The 21,365-nt window shown below is 43.9% G+C and overlaps 1 protein-coding gene across 2 annotated transcripts; it reads left to right on the top strand.

The window, feature by feature from the left end:
* The first annotated feature begins 4,630 nt into the window (after positions 1–4,630).
* On the top strand, positions 4,631–19,068 carry LOC106596339 (pyridoxal-dependent decarboxylase domain-containing protein 1). Of its 2 annotated transcripts, none has more exons than XM_045715425.1 (23): positions 4,631–4,858; positions 6,313–6,389; positions 6,553–6,621; positions 6,768–6,848; positions 7,423–7,569; positions 7,645–7,834; positions 7,988–8,056; positions 12,535–12,613; positions 13,140–13,224; positions 13,335–13,383; positions 13,512–13,613; positions 13,820–13,945; positions 14,057–14,107; positions 15,779–15,839; positions 16,037–16,107; positions 16,182–16,287; positions 16,568–16,739; positions 16,914–17,032; positions 17,176–17,297; positions 17,481–17,573; positions 17,689–17,785; positions 17,874–17,972; positions 18,114–19,068. In XM_045715425.1, exons 2-23 carry the CDS (start codon positions 6,313–6,315, stop codon positions 18,395–18,397), a joined length of 2,349 nt encoding a protein of 782 aa, XP_045571381.1. In that variant the 5' UTR covers positions 4,631–4,858; the 3' UTR covers positions 18,398–19,068. The 2 variants fall into 2 exon arrangements, with proteins under 2 accessions (XP_045571381.1, XP_045571380.1); XM_045715424.1 differs by having other exon boundaries at positions 7,420–7,569.
* Positions 19,069–21,365: the final 2,297 nt, after the last annotated feature.

The following is a 21,365-nucleotide window of genomic DNA, read 5'->3' as shown; positions in this document are numbered from 1 at the left end:
TACCCCCTCGTTTCATGTGTCTCTCCTCAGGCCGGTGGTAGCTGGTCCACTGCAGGACGTTGAGGTGCGGGAGGTCCCTCCGCCCCCCCTGGACATCGGGGTGGCCCCGGCGTACACAGTCCGTTCCATCTTGGACTCTAGGCACCGGGTAGGGGGCCTGCAGTACCTTGTGGATTGGGAGGGGTACGGTCCGGAGGAGAGGTGCTGGGTACCGGTGGAGTACATCCTGGACCCATCACTGTTGCGGGAGTTCCACAGCCTCCATCCGGATCGCCCTGTGCCTCGCCCTCCGGGACGTCCTCGAGGCCGGTGTCGGGGCACGTCGGGGGGTACTGTCACAACGTCTACTGAAGGTGGCATTTCATCCTCAAAACAACAGTTTACGTTGTTTACTTTTTGTAAAAAAAAAATATTTTCCACATAGATTCCACATCACAATATGTTGACAAATTACATTGAAACAATGCTGATTCAACCAGTTTGTGTCCAGTGGGCAGAATCAATAACTGATACATGTGAGGTTGAGAAAATGTTATACAATACAGCTTTATTGCCCATATGTTACAGCAAACAACGAAAATTCCTGCTCTGTTCAAGTATGTGTACATCACCACACATACAATTGAGATGAGCACAGGGTCAAGCTGCAGTGCAGCATCCCTGGATGGAGAGTGGGGTTAAGGACCTTGCTCAAGGGCTCCACCGTAGGAGAATAGCTTGAGGATGTGAACCCAGCAACCCTCCAGTTGCCGGATCAATTCTTCCTTTCTTCCAGCACCCGGCCCGGGACACGAACTGAACACTTTTTGGCTACAGGTCCAACTCCCGCTGGGCTACCTATAACAGTTGAATGAACTTTGGTTCATCTGCATTTGCACGTTTTAACGGTGCAGCTATATACACTCCCCTACATATTTATTTGGACAGTGAAGCTAAAACACTTAAATTTAGCTCGATACTCCAGCATTTTGGATTACAGATCAAATATCCTTTTATTTGAGGGTATTTTCAAACATATCTGTTTTACTGTTTTTACTGAATGCACTTTATGTATCTAGTCCCCTCCATTTGAAGGTGTCATAAGTATTTGGACAAATTCACTGATATTGGAATCAATTTACTCACATGTTTAATATTTGGTCCCATATTAGTAGGACGCAATGACTACATCAAGCTTGTGACTCTACCAACTTGTTCGATGGATTTGTAATTTGTTTTGGTTGTGTTTCAGATTATTTTGTGCCCAATAGAAATGAATGGTAAATAATGTATTGTGTCATATTGGAGTCACTTTTATTGTAAATAAGAATATTATATGTTTCTGAACACTTCTACATTAATGTGGATGCTGCCATGATTACAGATAATCGTGAACATCGTACACTACCCACACACTCCCACTGACACTCCAACACACATACACACACTAAATATACTCAAAGACACAAACCCCACACGCATATTGACGCCACACATACACACACTGCACATACACTGCTTCTACTCTGTTATTATCTATCTTGATTGCCGTCACTTTTACCCCAATCTAAATGTACATACACTATACAGTGCATTCAGAAAGTATTCAGACCCCTTGACTTTTTCCACATTTTGCTACGTTACAGCCTTATTCTAAAATAGATGTTTAAAACATGTTTACCTCCTCAATCTACACACAGTACCCCATAATGACGAAGCAAAAACAGTTTTTTATATTTTTTTGCAAATGTATTACAAATAAAAAACTGAAATATCACATTTGCATAAGTATTCAGACCCTTTACTCAGTACTTTGTTGAAGCACTTTTGGCAGTGATTTCAGCCTTAGAGATGGTTTTCCTTTTGGAAGGTTCTCCCATCGCCACAGAGGAACTCTGGAGCTCTGTCAGAGGGACCATCGGGTTCTTGGTCACCTCCCTGACCAAGGCCCTTCTCCCCCGATTGCTCACTTTGGCCGGACGGCCAGCTCTAGGAACAGTCTTGGTGGTTCCAAACTTCTTCGATTTAAGAATGATGGAGGCCACTGTGTTCTTGGGGACCTTCACTTCAATGCTTCATACATTTTTTTGGTACCCTTCACCAGATCTGTGCTTCAACACAATCCTGTCTCGGAGCTCTATGGACAATTCCTTCGACCTCATGGCTTTTTTTTTTCTCTGACATGCACTGTCAACTGTGGGATCTTATATAAATAGGTGTGTGCCTTTCCAAATCAGGTCCAATCAATTGAATTTACCACAGGTGGACTCCAATCAAGTTGTAGAAACATCTTAAGGATGATTCATGGAAACGCACCTGAGCTCAATTTCGAGTCTCATAGCAAAAGGTCTGAATACTTCTGTAAATAAGGTATTTGATTTTTTATATGTAATGCATTTTCTAACATTTCAAAAAAATTGTCATTATGGGGTATTGTGCGTAGATTCATGAAGAAAAATATATATTTTATCCATTTTAGAATAAGGCTGTAATGTAGCAAAATGTGGAAAAAGGGAAGGGGTTTGAATACTTTCCGAATGCACTGTATATACAAATGTATGTGGACACCCCATCAAATGAGTGGATTTGGCTTTTTCAGCCACACAGCCACGCAATCTCCATAGACAATTATTGGCAGTAGAATGGCCTTACTGGTCAGTGACTTTCAACATGGCACAGTCATAAGATGCCACCTTTCCAACAAGTAAGTTCGTAATATTTCTTCCCTGCTAGAGCTGCTAAGGTCAACTGTAAGTGCTGTTATTGTGAAGTGGAAATGTCTAGGAGCAACAACTGGTCAGCCGTGAAGTGGTAGGCCACACAAGCTCACAGAGCGGGACCAACGAGTGCTGAAGCGCGTAGTGCATAAAAATTGTCTGTCCTAAGTTGCAATGCTCACTACCAAGTTCCAAACTGCCTATGGAAGCAATGTCAGCACAATAACTGTTCGTCAGGAACTTCATAAACTGGGTTTCCATGGCCAAGCAGCCGCACACAAGCCTAAGATCACCATGCGCAATGCCAAGCTGGAATGGTGTAAAGCTCGCCGCCATTGTACACTTGAGCAGTGGAGACGCGTTCTCTGGAGTGATGAATCACGCTTCACCATCTGGCAGTCCAACGGACGAATCTGGGTTTGGCAGATGCCAGGAGAATGCTACCTGCCCGAATGCATAGTGCCAACTGTAAGGTTTGGTGGAGGAGGAATAATGGTCAGGGGCTATTTTTCATGGTTCGGGCTACGCCCCTTAGTTCCAGTGAAGGGGAATCTTAACGCTACAGCATGCAATGACATTCTAGACTATTCTGTGCTTCCAACTTTGTGACAACAGTTTGGGGAAGGCCCTTTCCTGTTTCAGCATGACAATGCCCCCATGCAGAAAGCAAAGTCCATACAGAAATGGTTTGTCAAGATCGGTGTGGAAGAACTTGACTGGCCTGCACAGAGCCCTGATCTCTACCCCATCGAACATCTTTGGGATGAATTGGAACGCCAACTGTGAGCCAGGCCTAATCGCCCAACATCAGTGCCCGACCTCACTAATGCTCTTGTGGCTGAATGGAAGCAAGTCCCCGCAGCAATGTTCCAACATCTAGTGGAAAGCCTTCCCAGAAGAACGGAGGCTGTTCTTCTGGGAAACAGCAAAGGGGGGACCAACTCCATATTAATGCCCATGATTTTGGAATGAAATGTTTGACGAGCAGGTGTCCACATACTGTTGGTCATGTAGTGTACTTCTGGCACCTTCAAATGGGGGGACTTGACTCACAGTCCTTTCATTTCTAAGCGGTAAAACAGATATTTATGAAAAAAACTCAAATAAATGATGACATTCTGTACTGTTGCCTCATGTTAAAATGTTTATCTCAAATTCAAAATGCTGCAGTATAGAGCCAAATTTAAAGTCTCAGCATTACTGTCCAAATAATTACATAGTAATATAATTACATACACACATCCATATTCATTATTAGTCATCACATCATCTATTCTAGGGTACAACCACTGAGGTATAATAATAAGAACGTGTACTGCACTCTGGGAGAATCTCAATTGCATTTCTTTGATTCTTCACTTCCCCTCCCCTTTGACCTCATCCAATTGGGAGTGGTTTCCACTAGATAACACAAATCTGCTTTTTGGTCTTAATTTAAGGTTAGGCATAAGGTTTTCTGTGTGGTTTTTTAATTTAACTAGGCAAGTCAGTTAAGAACAAGTTTTTATTTACAATGATGGCCTACCAGGAAACAGTGGGTTAACCAGCTTGTTCAGGGCAGAACGACAGATTTTTGCCTTGTATCGAATCCCCGAGCTGACATCAATTTTTCAGTTGCTGGCCCATCACTCTAACCACTAGGCTACCTGCCATGGTTAAGGTTAGGTTTAAAATCAGATTTCAAGAAGATAAATTGTAAAATATAGCCAATTTTGACTTTTTGGCTGTTTTCTTCTCCCTCTGTTTGAATACATCCTACCTTCACTGAAATAATCACTTATCTGTCTATGATGGACTGGTGCATTATGCACTAGATGCCCTGCTTTCATCCAAATATATCATTACTTCATTGAATGGAGGAATTAATTACTAGGCTATCTCAAAGTATTACAGGGGCACAATTTAAAAACCCTGCACGCCACTGTCTTCTCGTCAGCCAATCAAGATACACACAGCACCACATTGGTGGTGTAGCGATACGTCAGCTCTGCCAGCGTGGAATACGGAGCGCCAGTCCAGGAAGTTAAAATTTACAGGATTTAGCGGGATAACGAAGCTGTTCAGCCGTCAATATTATAATATTTCCCACGTCCATACAGAGTGGATAGGCGGCGTACCCTTTTCTCAAGCTTTTCAACTGTCTGAAGCCACCGCGTCACAGGGTAAGCACAAACGAGCTGTCAATCTTGGTGTGGTCCAAGCGGTAACGCTAGGCAAACTATGGCTAGCAATGCTAGTTAGGCTAGCAGCACCAACAGCGGTAAACCTGCTGTCATTGCTAAGAATTACGCGGAACTAGATGTATTTCCTTTATTCACGCAATGCAATGCAATGCGGCATTTAACCCTTGTATGTCCTTGTTTTTTCATGGCTTATGTCGTCAATTAAGAAGCTGCCACCTTCCATTCATAAAACAGCTTATCATCGTGATGACGATGCTGCTAATTTGTTATGGGTGGTCACGGATAGCTGACTGACTAGCGCAGTTGCCGCGTTCAAACAACTGGGAACTCTGAAATCTCCGACTTCAGCGCCCCCAAGACAACTGAGAACACGGGGGGGGAAACGAGCTCCGACTGGGGAAATCGTTTTGAACTACAATTCCGATGCTGTGTTTTAACATTTAGAAAGGTCAATAATCATCGCTTTCAAACCGATTTTCGAAACATGCTGATATGTCCCTTTTTCATATCAGCAATAAAATTAAAATATACACTTACTTTTGCAGTTTTGCACATACGCACAAGATATGTGTGTGCTTCCAGTCGACGAACTACACTTTCCACAGTTACGATTACACACAGATATTTGGAGCATGCTAGATGGCTATTTAGCATAGGTGGCCACCTATGTCTTCCGTAAACAAGTAATGCAACTTGGAGATATGGCTGTGTAGTATTTTCATTTGATATGGAAGATACGTATCTTATGTTTCCAAAATCGTACGTCAAGCGATGCATGTTATAGAACAAGCGTCAGAGTTCTTAAACTCCCCTGGTCAGAACATACTTCAGTAGACAGTCAGAGAGTCATCATGATCAAGGATGTTATTTATTGGTTAACAGACATTTACTGAAAGACAAATATTTAGGCAGATCATAAATATATTGAGTGGCATGTTGTAGAAGCAGAAAATCCGGTTTGATGAAATCAGACAGGTAATCCAACTCTATCACATAACAGGTGTATCCGTAACCACACCCATTATCATTTCAAACATAAATTAGGGCCTTGAGGCACCACTGGTAATGAACAGAAGTTATAGTCAGACTGTATTTACTTTCAACTGCTTCTCCAGTTGCCTGGAATTGGCAATAACATGAGCTAGACTATGGTAGAGTCTGTTACATCATGCCAATGTCAATATTTGACTAATGTTAACAATTATATTGACCTCTGTCTACTATACCTCTGATCCACCTCAATGTGCAGTCCAATAGTTGACAGAGGAGGGTAGAGGGAGGATTAGTGTTAAATATAAGGCTTTAGGGGGAGAGAGAACTGAAAGATGTGTTTTTAGCTAGTCTCTGGCTATGGCTCTGTCTAACTCTGAGATGGAATGAGGTATCCATCTGCTTTAGTGTCTTTTTGCTCAGTCTCTGACTTCTGACCGTAGATGATGGTCGACCCCACACTCGCTGAAATGGGCAAGAACCTCAACGAGGCCATGAAGATCTTGGAGGATGGCCGAAAGTAAGCTTTTATCAATTGGTGTTTGTTCATGAAGATGTATTGGCGAGTATTACACTGGCTGTTAATGACACACATATCTTCGCACATACTGTATGTTAACACAAGTCAGATGCACACACCTGAAGGACTTTCTGACTTGTTGGTTTTGTTTGTTTCTCTCCAGGGCATCAGAACCGGATGCAGATAGACGACAGTTCAGCAGGAGTAGTATCCCTGGACCCCTACAGGGAGAGTGAGTACAGCAGATACCCTTGTTTCTCACTCTCAATCTAGTATCTTTCTTTGTCTCTCTCTCACACGTACAAATGTGGATGGTATTTCACAGAAGCATTGAGTTCCCTCAAGCAACGCGTTGTGTGTTTTGTTCCAAACTTCCAGTGGGCAGGATGTGGCCAGTATACTCCAGCTGGTCCAGAATCTCATGCATGAAGATGAGGAGGAAGACAAGCCAAGCCATCGGTAGGTCTGACATTAAAACACCACTACTGAGAGCATATGTCAGTTGGAAGGCCATCTTAGAATTTTCTTATCACTATAATAAGAATTTCCAAGTGAACAAAAAGAAGTCGTTGATAATATCAATAAAAAATCTATCCGGTTTATTAAAGTTGCAACAGGGAGACGCCTCCAGAACAGAGGCAGAGAAAATGACTATCTGGCCTCTTGGAGACAGGCCCTTTATATTCTAATCAGACAGTACCAAGTGTTCTGTAAAAAACAGCCCAAGAGGCTTGTAGGAAGTCAAAACAAATTGCAGTGACATTGTCAGCTGCTACAGAATCACACCGTGTTTCACAGAATACAGTAATAATCAGTGTCCTTGTACCTCCACTCTGGCGTCAATCACAATCAACAGAACCTTGCACAAACAGAACGTGAAAACATATAAATATGCTAAGCATTGTGTTAATCACTCTTCACTGTATATGAACTTTATTCATCTTAAATATTCCCAATACAATCAGTATAATACAGTTTATCAACATCACGTCTTTGTGACCTCACTTCCTGTGTGTGTCTTGTCCCCCAGCAGGATGCAGAATGTCGGAGAGCAAGGTCACATGGCGTTGCTAGGACACAGCCTAGCAGCCTACATCTCCGTGCTGGACAGGGAGAGACTCAGGAAGCTGATCACACGCATCGCGTCTGACACAACACTCTGGCTCTGCAGACTCTTCAGGTGTGTCTGGGTCTGTCTGTCAAGTGCATGCGTGTGCTTGTTCCTGGTGCATTGCTAATTTTGATGTCCTGCCAGGTATGAGAGTGGCTCAGCATACTACCATGAAGATGACAGAGAGGGCCTGCTGAAGGTGTGTCGCCTGGTCATCAACACCCGCTATGAGGACTACTCCACAGAGGGCTACACCGTGCTCAACTCCAGACAGCCAGTCATTTACCAGAGCGCCACCTGCAGGCCTGGCCTGGGACAGCACCTCTGCAGCCAAGTAGGCGTAGAAGCAGGCATAGAAACGCATTGCGTATTCTTACATGAAGACACATAGACAGACCTTTTTGATATTACTTTAGTGTTATAAGAGCAGATATTTCAGAAGTTATTCGATGTAGATTGACTTTAACAGAAATCCTCTCTTCCTCAGCTGGGTCTGCCTCTGTCCAGCCTGTGCACCGTCCCCTGTAACACCATGTTTGGATCCCAGCACCAAATGGTAGATCAGCCTCATTTAGATAGGGCTCATACAATGTACACTACATTACCAAAAGTATGTGGACACCTCATTCCAAAAGGATGGGCATTAGTATGGAGTTGGTCCCCCCCACTTTGCTACTATAACAGCCTCCACTCTTCTGGGAAGGCTTTCCATTAGATATTGGAACATTGCTGTGGGGACTTGCTTCCATTCAGCCACGAGCATTAGTGAGGTTGGACACTGATGTTGGGCGATTAGGCCTGGCTCGCAGTCGGTGTTCGATGGGGTTGAAGTCAGGGCTCTGCAGGCCAGTCAAGTTCTTCCACACCGATCTCGACAAACCATTTCTGTATGGACCTCACTTTGTGCACGGGGGCATTGTCATGCTGAAACAGGAAAGGGCCTTCCCCAAACTGTTTCCACAAAGTTGGAAGCACAGAATCGTCTAGAATGTCATTGTATGCTGTAGCGTTAAGATTTCCCTTCACTGGATCTAAGGGGCCTATCCCGAACCATGAAAAATAGCCTCTGACCATTATTCCTCCACCGAACTTTACAGTTGGCACTATGCATTGGGGCAGGTAGTGTGCTCCTGGCATCCTCCAACACCAGATTTGTCCGTCAGACTGCCAGATGGGGAAGCGTGATTCATCACTCCAGAGAAGGCGGCGAGCTTTACACCACTCTAGCCGATGCTTGGCATTGCGCCTGGTGATCTTAGGCTTGTGTGCGGCTGCTCAGCTATGGAAACCCATTTCATGAAGTTCCTGACGAACAGTTATTGTGCTGACATTCCATCCAGAGACAGTTTGGAACTTGGTAGTGTGTGTTGCAACCGAGGACAGATCATTTTTATGAGCTACGCACTTCAACACTTGGTGGTCCTGTTCTGTGAGCTTGTGTGGCCTACCACTTCGCGGCTGAGCTGTTGTTGCTCCTAGACATTTCTACTTCACAATAACAGCACTTACAGTTGACCGGGATAGCTCTAGCAGGGCAGAAATTTGACAAACTGACTTGTTGGAAAGGTGGCATCCCATGATGGTGCCACGTTGAATGTCACTGAGCTTGATTTTTATACACCTGCCAGCAAAAATAGCCGAATCCACTAATTTGAAGTATGTGTGTGTGTATATGTGTGTGTCTATATATGTGTGTGTATATATGTATGTATGTGTGTATGTATATATATATATGTGTGTGTGTGTGTATGTATGTATGTATGTATGTATGTATGTATGTACATACATACACTGCTCAAAAAAATAAAGGGAACACTTAAACAACATCCTAGATCTGAATCAAATAAATAATCTTATTAAATACTTTTTTCTTTACATAGTTGAATGTGCTGACAACAAAATCACACAAATAATCAATGGAAATCCAATTTATCAACCCATGGAGGTCTGGATTTGGAGTCACACTCAAAATTAAAGTGGAAAACCACACTACAGGCTGATCCAACTTTGATGTAATGTCCTTAAAACAAGTCAAAATGAGGCTCAGTAGTGTGTGTGGCCTCCACGTGCCTGTATGACCTCCCTACAACGCCTGGGCATGCTCCTGATGAGGTGGCGGATGGTCTCCTGAGGGATCTCCTCCCAGACCTGGACTAAAGCATCCGCCAACTCCTGGACAGTCTGTGGTGCAACGTGGCGTTGGTGGATGGAGCGAGACATGATGTCCCAGATGTGCTCAATTGGATTCAGGTCTGGGGAACGGGCGGGCCAGTCCATAGCATCAATGCCTTCCTCTTGCAGGAACTGCTGACACACTCCAGCCACATGAGGTCTAGCATTGTCTTGCATTAGGAGGAACCCAGGGCCAACCGCACCAGCATATGGTCTCACAAGGGGTCTGAGGATCTCATCTCGGTACCTAATGGCAGTCAGGCTACCTCTGGCGAGCACATGGAGGGCTGTGCGGCCCCCCAAAGAAATGCCACCCCACACCATGACTGACCCACCGCCAAATCGGTCATGCTGGAGGATGTTGCAGGCAGCAGAACATTCTCCACGGCGTCTCCAGACTCTGTCACGTGCTCCGTGTGAACCTGCTTTCATCTGTGAAGAGCACAGGGCGCCAGTGGCGAATTTGCCAATCTTGGTGTTCTCTGGCAAATGCCAAACGTCCTGCACGGTGTTGGGCTGTAAGCACAACCCCCACCTGTGGACGTCGGGCCCTCATACCACCCTCATGGAGTCTGTTTCTGACCGTTTGAGCAGACGCATGCACATTTGTGGCCTGCTGGAGGTCATTTTGCAGGGCTCTGGCAGTGCTCCTCCTTGCACAAAGGCGGAGGTAGCGGTCCTGCTGCTGGGTTGTTGCCCTCCTACGGCCTCCTCCACGTCTCCTGATGTACTGGCCTGTCTCCTGGTAGCGCCTCCATGCTCTGGACACTACGCTGACAGACACAGCAAACCTTGCCACAGCTCGCATTGATGTGCCATCCTGGATGAGCTGCACTACCTGAGCCACTTGTGTGGGTTGTAGACTCCATCTCATGCTACCACTAGAGTGAAAGCACCGCCAGCATTCAAAAGTGACCAAAACATCAGCCAGGAAGCATATGAACTGAGAAGTGGTCTGTGGTCACCACCTGCAGAACCACTCCTTTATTGGCGGTGTCTTGCTAATTGCCTATAATTTCCACCTGTTGTCTATTCCATTTGCACAACAGCATGTGAAATTTCTGTCAATCAGTGTTGCTTCCTAAGTGGACAGTTTGATTTCACAGAAGTGTGATTGACTTGGAGTTACATTGTGTTGTTTAAGTGTTCCCTTTATTTTTTTGAGCAGTGTATGTGTGTGTGTGTGTGTGTATATGTATATGTGTGTATATATATGTATGTATATATATATGTATGTGTGTGTATATATGTGTGTGTGTATATGTATATATGTATGTATATATATGTGTATGTATAACAGCAAAAAAAGAAACGTCCTCTCTCTGTCAACTGTTTATTTTCAACAAACTTAACATGTGTAAATATTTGTATGAACATAACAAGATTCAATAACTGAGACAAAAACTGAACAAGTTCCATAGACATGTGACTAACAGAAATGGAATAATATGTCCCTGAACAAAGGGGGGGTCAAAATCAGTATCTGGTGTGGCCACCAGCTGCATTAAGTACTGCGGTGCATTAAGTACTGCGGTGCACCAGATTTGCCAGTTTTTGCTGTGAGATGTTACCTCACCAAGGCACCTGCAAGTTCCTGCACATTTCTGTGGGGGAATGGCCTTAGCCCTCACCCTCTGATCCAACAGGTCCCAGACGTGCTCAATGGGATTGAGATCCGGGCTATTTGCTGGCCATGGCAGAACACTGACATTCCTGTCTTGCAGGAAATCACGCACAGAACGAGCAGTATGGCTGGTGGCATTGCCATGCTGGAGCGTCATGTCAGGATGAGCCTGCAGGAAGGGTAAAACATGAGGGAGGAGGATGTCTTCCCTGTAACGCACAGCGTTGAGATTGTCTGCAATGATGACAAGCTCAGTCCGATGATAATGTGACACACCGCCCAAGACCATGACGGACCCTCCACCTCCAAATTGGTCCCGCTCCAGAGTACAGGCCTCGGTGTAGCGCTCATTCCTTCGACGATGAATCCGACCATCAACCCCTGGTGAGACAAAACCGCGACTCGTCAGTGAAGAGCACTTTTTTCCAGTCCTGTCTGGTCCAGCAATGGTGGGTTTGTGACTATGGGTGACGGTGATGTCTGGTGAGGACCTGCCTTACAACAGGCCTACAAGCCCTCTGTCCAGCCTCTCTCAGCCTATTGGGACAGTCTGAGCACTGATGGAGGGATTGTGCGTTCCTGGTGTAACTCGGGAAGTTGTTGTTGCCATCCTGTACCTGTCCCGCGGGTGTGATGTTCGGATGTACTGATCCTGTGCAGGTGTTGTTACACATGGTCTGCCACTGCAAGGACGATCAGCTGTCCATCCTGTTTCCCTGTAGCGCTGTCTTAGGCGTCTCACAGTACAGACATTGCAATTTATTGCCCTGGCTACATCTGTAGTCCTCATGCCTCCTTGCAGCATGCCTAAGGCACGTTCACGCAGATGAGCAGGGACCCTGGGCATCTTTCTTTTGGTGTTTTTCAAGGTCAGTAGAAAGGCCTCTTTAGTGTCCTAAGTTTTCATAACTGTGACCTTAATTGTCTACCGTCTGTAAGCTGTTAGTGTCTTAACGACTGTTCCACAGGTGCATGTTCATTAATTGTTTATGGTTCATTGAACAAGCATGGGAAAGAGTGTTTAAACCCTTTACAATGAAGATCTGTGAAGTTATTTGGATTTTTACGAATTATCTTTGAAAGACAGGGTTCTGGAAAAGGGACGTTTCTTTTTTTGTTGTTTATGTATTTAGGATACTGGGGTGCCTGTATGCGTACTACCTACCATACTACCCTGATTTTTTTTTTTTTAAATGGGAAAACAATATCTTTCTCCCTGGGTGTTTTGCTGTTTGCAGGACATTGCAATGCTGGACAAGCTGATCAGAGAGGATGTGGAGACTGGGAAGCTTCCATTGCTGTTGATCGCCAATGCTGGTTAGTGGGGAATTCTATCACCTTTTTAATACAAGAAGTGGCAACGAACACACATCTACTCTTTAAAAGTGTTTTATTTTCTCCAAGGTTGTGTGCATATTGAAAAACCTAGCATGGTGACACACTTTTAAAAAAAAAAGTAACCTTTATTTAACTAGTCAGTTAATGAACAAATGTATTATTTACAATGACTACCTACCAAAAGGCCTCGTGTGGGGACGGGGGCTGGGATAAAAAATAAAAAATGTGTGTATGTGTACACACATCACAACAAGAGACAACGCAACACAGAGACATAAGACAACACAGCATGGTAGCAACACAACATGACATCAACATGGTCGCAACACACAGGTTTACACCCTAAAGTGAAACAATGTTTACCCCTTGACCAACCAGGATGTTATTGTATGACTTACCTGGTCAAATAAATGTTAAATCAACATGTCAGTCCCTCTATCACTGACATATTGACCAAGACGTACTGCAGAGTGACTCAGAGCGTACTCACTGCCTGTGTTCCCAGGCACCCCTGGGGCGGGACACACAGACAAGCTGGGCCGTCTAAAGGAGCTGTGTGAACAGTATGGCATGTGGCTCCACATAGAAGGGTGGGTCACAACATTACACATACTTGTAATACTTCTAATATGTCTTTAATCAACCATATTGGAGTGGTTTGTAAATGCTTTATAACTGCTTGGTCTTTTCTGTCTCTCAGGGTCAACTTGGCCACCCTGGCTCTGGGGGAGGTCTCGTCCCCCGTGACGGTACGGATAGGATATGCTCTCCCATTCTGTGACCCTCAGAACTCTAAATGAATACACTCTAAGATGCCTGTATAGTACGGTAATGTCATATGTCTACTATGTGTCTTTGCCCCCTCCCCTGTCCCCAGGCGGCCACCAGGAGTGACAGTATGACCCTGACTCTGGGTCCGTGGCTGGGCCTGCCTGCTGTCCCAGCTGTCACCCTCTACAGACACGAGGACCCAGCCCTGGTACACTTTCTCCTTCCTGTTCTCTCTTCTTTGGTATCCCCTCTTAACTCTCTCCCTGTCTGTAGCTGTAGGGCCTTTAAACTTGCATCCTTCCTTCCTGCCTCCCTTGAAGTTACTAGAGATCTGATGTGACTGGATTGGTGTAAGCTATGTGGTGGGATTTTTGGTTTCACTTATCCATTTGAGTTCTCTCTCTCCTGTCTTAGTCTCTGGCAGCCGGGTTGACCTCCAGCCAGCCAGTAGAGAAGCTGCGTGCCCTGCCTCTCTGGCTCTCCCTGCAGTACCTGGGCCATGATGGGATAGTGGCGAAGATTAGACACGCTGTAGAGCTCGTAAGTACTTTGGGTTAGTAATTAGCATGTGGGTTAGCGATCTGTATTAATTTATATCACCTTACTGCTAACAAACTGCTAACAAACTGACCTATCTCTTTTTGTCTGTAGAGCCAACAGCTTCTGGAGAAACTGAAGAATCTGGCTTCCATAAAAACTTCAGTAGGTCTACAACTTGCTGTTTAACTATCTACTACTATTAATGTGTGTGGAAAGCATTTATGCATTGACTGTTCTAAGCAGTCATAAGCTGTTTATTGTATTTTATAACGCACTATGAGTGTAAACGAAGGCACTATAAAGCCATTACACATAGGTGGGTCATATGACGAAGGCCCCCCAATATATGAGCTTTTGCTTGTTGAGTTTTAAGATCCGATAACTTAAGAAAACAATCATAAGATCACACTCAACTCTAACACATAACACACAGCTAAAGATGCAGGCGTCTGACGTCTGTTTTGTCATCAGGATGAGCTTGACTCAGATCTTTCGTGATGCTTTGACTATGGTAAAGAAACACCACTGAGCCTCGCTAACAGAGACCTCCGTCATACTGTCGCAAAACAAAGACCTTATTCACAGGCATCAGCTCTGAGCAGATAGTGCCCTTTATATAATCTGAAACAGAGTGTGAATATGATTGACACATGTAGATGATATCGAGATCATTGGAACGGTGCAGTGCAGTAACTGCTAAAGCTGATCTGGTGAACAAGCGGAGTGTGTGAGTCTGGTTACTGTGTTGATGGTAGCTTTGAGTACTGTTTGTTGTAGTGAGTGTCGTGTGTAGGAAGTGTGTGTATACTGTAGATAGTGAGCTGTTGGGTTGCCTTGGTTACAGGGTGTGGTGTCTCTCTCTCGGATCCCGCCGATCTCAGGGGGCTCTCTACGGGACTTGCTGGGCTCTCTCATTCTGTCTATTGTAGGTGGGACCAACCCTCTTCCCCCTGCCTGCTCCCCCCTTTCTTTCTCTGTTTCACTCCGTACCTGACCATGTTTGTCCACCTGAATGCCCTGAAAGGCACTGTATTTGAGACACCGCTCAAATCGAGGGCACTCATTTGCTAAAACTGCAATCAGTCCACTTCCTGGTTCCTGTCCAATCATCCCTACAGGCATGTTTTAGGCACAGCAGAGAATATCCTGTCCCCCCACTACATCTTCACAGAATCCTGATGACTCTAAAGTTGAACTTTGGCCCAGGTGTCATCAAAGATGGACCTCACTGTGTTTACATAACTACCCTGTTTGGGTACAACAGTAACACTTCAACCAGTCAATCCTGCTATGGGTACTGGGTAGTACATACCCTTACTGTGAATTGTTACAGGTGGGGAGAAATTACCAGAAGGAAAGAGTAGTGTCTTTTCTGTGCTGAGATTTTCTCCAAAACGAACATTTTCCCGACTCAATGATTTTATGTAGAAAGTATACACAGTACATACAATATAATGGTCAGTTGTGGATTTGTCGTAGGTTGTGTCGTAGGTTGTAAGAGTTAGTCATGTATATAAAGTCCATGGAGAACACAGCCATGTCCATTGTGAATGGAAGTCATAGTCATTGACATTTACGCCCAAACATTTAACTTTTTTTTTAAAGTTGCATGATTTAACTATCTCCATGCAGACCAGTTTGACTGCTCAAACAGAGGATGTGTGTCTCAAACCCAGGCATCTCCATAGCATCACATCACACAGCTTCTCCGGCCCATTATCACACAGTACACCTGTTTGCATGTTAATGACAAGAGTTTTAAAGGTCAAAGGTTATGATCCTGGATGTGTGGAACCTTACCTGTGTGTCTGTCTCTCCTTTCCTGTGCTGCAGGTGGAGGATGAGCTCAACTCTCCAGTAGTTGTGTTCAGGTTCTCCCAGGAGACCAGTGCAGGTGAGTGGTTAACACTACTCTTCCTGTTCCAACACATTTTCCTCAACTAACCAGGAACTCTTATTCAGCTACATCCAACTTACATCGAATTATGTAATAATGCATTCAAATGAGTATCGTATAAATGTAGTATGGATTTGAATTTGGCATGTTATATGTAATAGGTCATAATGCTATGTCCTCTTCCCTCTACTCAGAATCGAGTGGTGGTTCTGTAGAGGGCTACTTTGCTGGAGAGAGAGAAGTGCTAGATACCCTCAACAGATGGGTGAGCATTTGTATACATGTGTAATGAGTGAGACAATCTTGGTTGGTTGGTTGATTGATTGTGTCTGCCTGTAGCTGTGTGAGCGGTTGGCACAGCTGGTGCCCGCCAGCGGGGTAGACATAGTGGAGTTGGAGGACGAGGGCACCTGTGTCCGCTTCACCCCTCTTATGACCGCCGCAGGTAACACACACAGACTCACCTGTAGGACACACACACACACATCATAAGAAAGACACACACTCACCTGTAAAATAAACATTCACATGTAAGACACACACTCACCTGTTAGACATACCATAATTTGTATTCCACACACTTACCTGTACAGTTAATGAAGAACACCTGATCATCGTCAGTCAATCCACCCACCATAGTGGGTGTTAGTCAGGCACAACTCTCCTTTTGTTGAGCCTGTAGCTGTTGACCTCTGAACTCTGCCCTCTGACCTGTTCCCTCCCAGCCCTGGGGACCCAGAGGTGTGACGTGGATCTGCTGGTGGAGCGGTTGACTGAGCTGGTTCCTGTGCTGAACTGTACGCTGCGTCTCAGACTGGACTTCAGAGAGGAGGTGTACCGCCACTCTGCCCTCAGTTACATAGAGGACCTCAGCTGGCCTGGCCTGGGAGCCGTCAGGTAGGAATATACTGTTATTCATTCAGTATTAGTATCATTAGTAGCTATGTAATTACCATTCCATTTCATAGTAAATACCTGGTCATTTCTGTACAGTAAAATAATGTGCAACTGCAACCAAAATATTTTGTGTAAAGCAATGTGTCCACAAAATGATTGTGTGTATCCACTCAGGTATGAGCCAAGGATTGAGGAGCTGAACGACAGTAAGAGACAGCTGGAGGTGGAGAAGATCAACAGTGAGCTGCTGGTGAAACTAGGGGATCTGGACGCAGACCTCATCATCTCCACCGGTCAGTACTGTGCCTGTCCACAGCACAGAGCTCCTTTTATCACATCTGAAACGCAAGATTTCGTTCTTTCCCTCAATTCAAGGAATGATTCAGACCTGGTTCTGATTCTGCCTGCTTTACCTCTTCTCTCCCTCCATCCTCAGGCCTGGAGTTTGGACCCGAGAAGGACTGCATATTTATTGGCATGGCAACGGAGGACCTAGACGTGGCAGAGCTAGTAGATACGATAGCCACCCTGGGGAGGGACATAGAGGAGAACGGCAGGGTAACGCTATCTCCTTCTACTCTGTTTACCTAAAGTCTGTCACTTCCTCCAACATGGCTGGTACTTCCAGATTATATAGATTTTTGATGATAAAATGTAATCAAAAATCTATGCAATACTACAATCCTATTGCATTGATTGAGTTGTAAATTACTATTTTCTTCTGTCCCGTCTTGTCACTAGCTATTAGAGAACATGACAGAGGTGGTGAGGAAAGGCATCCAGGAGGCAGAGCTCCAGCTCCAGAAAGACAACCAGGACAAACTCATGGAGGAGGTGTGTGTGTGCATTTTTGTATGTGTATGACATTAATCAATGCTTTGTATACATGCACATTTTATGGACTGATTTGTATTTAAAAAATTGCATCATCTCTCTCTCTCTCTCTCAGGGTGTGTTGAGACAGATTCCTCTGGTCGGCTCCGTGTTGAACTGGTTCTCTCCGTTCCAGAGCACTGTGAAGGGCAGAACCTTTAACCTGGCTGCAGGTACACAACTGTGTGTGTGCCTGCTCCCAGGTTGCTCCTGTACATCTGCATTCTGATGGTATAATAAGTGACTGTGTGTTTCCCATAGGTTCCCTGGACTCTACAGAGCCCACCTACTCCATGAAGGCCCAGACAGGTGGGCTGGCGTCGCCAGAAACCCCTACCTCCTCTGCCAAGAGACTGCCAGGTATGGTCTCACAGAATCTATAGATGGGATGTTCTTTCGCAGTCATTCTCTTAAAATCAAGGGATGTATTTTATTTATTAAAAATACTGGAAATCTTAGACTACTATTCTCTGATTCCTCCTTTTCCTCCTCCACTTGCAGGACAGAGGCTGTTCCGGCGCGAGGGTGCGGGGGGCTCTGACTCCCACAGTGAGACCAGCTCCGTGGGCCAGGCTGAGGATCTCTCCAAGGAGAGGGTCCCACAACCCACCCCACCTATCCCAGGCGAGGCGGTTTCCGTGGCCCCTGAGAGCTCAAAGACCCCCCAGGTGCCGGCTGATCCCGAGCCCACGCAGGAGAACGGCGAGGTGGGTACACAGGAAGGGGAAGAGGAGGAGAGACAGCCTGAGGGCCAGGAGGCACCAGTGGAGGAGACAGGCAGATAGGACAGCCCCCAGGTCAGAGTTATTTGAAACCAGCTCTGAAAGGTTCCAGGCCAGTCCAGCAGGTGTTGCAGAGCAGGGATTCATTCCATTCTCAAATGATTCTCCCTTGCCTCTTTTCTTGACAACTGTCTCCTTATAGATCTAAAGGGACTGGAAACTGGGATGAGAGATAATTAGACAGCAAAGGCTTCATTTAGCCTACCAGAAGGGTTGCCATTTTATCTCTACTTTATTCTTTCTTTCCAGTCCCTTGATGACTGGGAGAGGTCAAGGACAAAGGGACGGAACCAGGATTTCAGAATGGAATCCAGCCTTAGTCTCTAGGGTTGTGTCTGACTGTCTGAGGACTCAATCATTGTGGTTTAATAAATAACTATGTAGGAGTAGGACCTAAGAACTCTGGTCAAGCAGGAACTACACCTGAGGCAGGGAGTCAAAGGTGAAGGGTCGTCTGAGGACTTCCTGGTTCATGGCCTTCAGTCGGTCTCGTCATGGCCCGGAGGTAAAACGGCTTATATGCAAGCCAAGTAACATGTGACTAATACTGGAAATAAAACAATTTTAGTTTGTATGTAATGTATACACACCTATTTCTATCCACTCAATCGCCATCATGATCAGTAAAACCAGCTCTATATAGAGGGAAATGTAGTAGAAAAATGAAAGCATACTGTGATATGAATTGAACGAGAAAGAATACACACATCCACCTGCTTCTGATCTTTAAACACACCCACAGTATATGTGCACTACCCCAATAGACCCTCCACGGTTTGTCAAACACCCTCCTGTTAATTTTTGCACATACTTGGGTCTGATTGGTGTGTTTTATTTAAAAAAAAATGTTTTAACAATATAAATGTATGTTTTTAATAATAACATTTCCTTACATCCACAAGCAAAGTCTTGCTTAACATGCATTCTGAGGAAATACTTTTTTTTTTTTTTTCTTTGCCAAAAAATATAGTGGCTCTAAGTTATGTTGATGTTTCCTGTGAGAAAGACATACTGTAGCTATTATAATGCCTAGACTGATGATAGCATATTTGCAGGTTAAATGATTTGGTTTCGATGCAGTTGTTTAACAAAAAAAAAAAAATATATTTTTTTGTTGTTATATATATTTATCCTGCAAATATGATATATTCCATTTGTTCTGTCCATTATTACTGCACTACCTTATTTAATGTTGCACATAGTATGTGTTAATCAAAACCTTTTCAATTCATTTATTTTTATTCTCAAAATAAGTCTATAATTTGTTGCAATAACTACTTGGATGAAGAATTATGATTCCTGACTTGAAATGACACAACAATATTTCCGTCCTGCTTCCATTACAATCTCTATTTGATTTCACATACCGGTACCTTTTCTCTAAGCCCTTTGTCAAGGATCCAGATTTATGTTCCTTCCACACCATTGTCTTCAAAAGGGAGAAGCTATCTAGAGAATTTAACTATTCTCGACCTACAACTCTAAGGGGGTTTACGACATGTTTTGTACACAGTTGTAATTATTGAAATGATAGGTGTTACATTCTCGTTGCCCAATCATATTTCTGCTATGTAGTCATAAAAATTGGGAGAACTTTAATGACCTAGGGTGTCAGACTACTGACGTTACAATGACTTTGAAATGTGAATCATTTGCTTATAAAACTGCTTTTGTATCCACTGTACAACACTGTGCCGTTAGACATTTTTATATCCAAAGCAGACAGAATGGAATGAGCTTATACTTTTAAGTTTTTCTTAACTTAGGATGTGCACTTAACTTGAAAATATAACCGTAATTGTTGTCTTCTGAATTTGATACTATAGATGGTCTTGGTTCACTGTACTCTGATATAATTTCCATTTGTTGTATATCTGTTTAATGTCATAAGGCTTTGTTATTATGTCTTTATCACCTTACTTTATTGAGGACATTGTTTTCATATTCATTAAAAATGTATGTACATGTTACTTTTTATTCTGCTCCTAATCAGCAATTCTGGTGCAATAATCTACTCATAGCAAAGGAGAAAATTAACTGATATTTAATGTTGAACTGGGAGCGTTATTTTTGATACACCATTAATTTCGTTTTCTGAAGTGAATATTTAATAGAGTAATGTTTTAAGGACATAGGTGGTTGAAGTACTGCACTAGTCTCATTGAAGTTCAATGCCTGTTTCTCAAAGATGTCTGAAAAACACTGGTGAAATGTAATTTCATGGGATGGAAAGAGGGATATATTGAAGAATCCAATCAGCTTTATTAAAACATGATATAAAACAGGTTTGTGTTATCAATCATTTGCAGGGACTCTTGAATTTACAAGTCAAAGGTGTTAATCAAATTGTTTGTTACCAATTTATCAGTAATTCCACAGTCAACATCATTGAAATCCTGATTTGGTACCAATGTCAGGTTGATTTTTATTTATTTTTATTTCACCTTTTATTTAACCAGGTAGGCTAGTTGAGAACAAGTTCTCATTTGCAACTGCAACCTGGCCAAGATAAAGCATACCAGTTAGACACACACAACACAGTTACACATGGAATGAACAAAACATACTGTCAATAATACAGTAGAACCAAAGAAAACAAAAAGTCCATATACAGTGAGTGCAAATTATGTAAAATAAGGGAATTAAGGCAATAAATAGGCCATTGGTGGCAAAGTAATTACAATATGGCAATTAAACACTGGAATGGTAGATGTGTAAAAGATAGATGTGCAAGTAGAGATACTGGGGTGCAAAAGGAGCAGAATAAATAAATAAATACAGTATGGGGATGAGGTATACAGATGGGCTATGAACAGGTGCAGTGATCTGTGAGCTGCTCTGACAGCTGGTACTTAAAGCTAGTGAGGGAGATGGGCAATCTCCAGCTTCAGAGATTTTTGCAGTTCGTTCCAGTCATTGGCAGCAGAGAACTGGAAGGAAAGGCGACCAAAGGAGGAATTGGCTTTTGGGG

This window comes from Salmo salar, chromosome ssa03 (genome assembly GCF_905237065.1).
Source record: "Salmo salar chromosome ssa03, Ssal_v3.1, whole genome shotgun sequence".
In the NCBI taxonomy this organism is placed as follows: Eukaryota; Metazoa; Chordata; class Actinopteri; order Salmoniformes; family Salmonidae; genus Salmo; species Salmo salar.
This window is presented reverse-complemented; position numbering and strand designations above follow the sequence as displayed.

What these genes read in the sequence shown, in the direction of transcription:
- LOC106596339 (XM_045715424.1), top strand. Translation starts at nt 6,313, where the DNA reads ATGATGGTCGACCCCACACTCGCTGAAATGGGCAAGAACCTCAACGAG. An exon ending in GAAGACAAGCCAAGCCATCG is followed by an intron (nt 6,849 to 7,419) that starts GTAGGTCTGACA and finishes CTTGTCCCCCAG; the next exon opens with CAGGATGCAGAATGTCGGAG. An exon ending in TGGCTTCCATAAAAACTTCA is followed by an intron (nt 14,108 to 15,778) that starts GTAGGTCTACAA and finishes CCTGTGCTGCAG; the next exon opens with GTGGAGGATGAGCTCAACTC.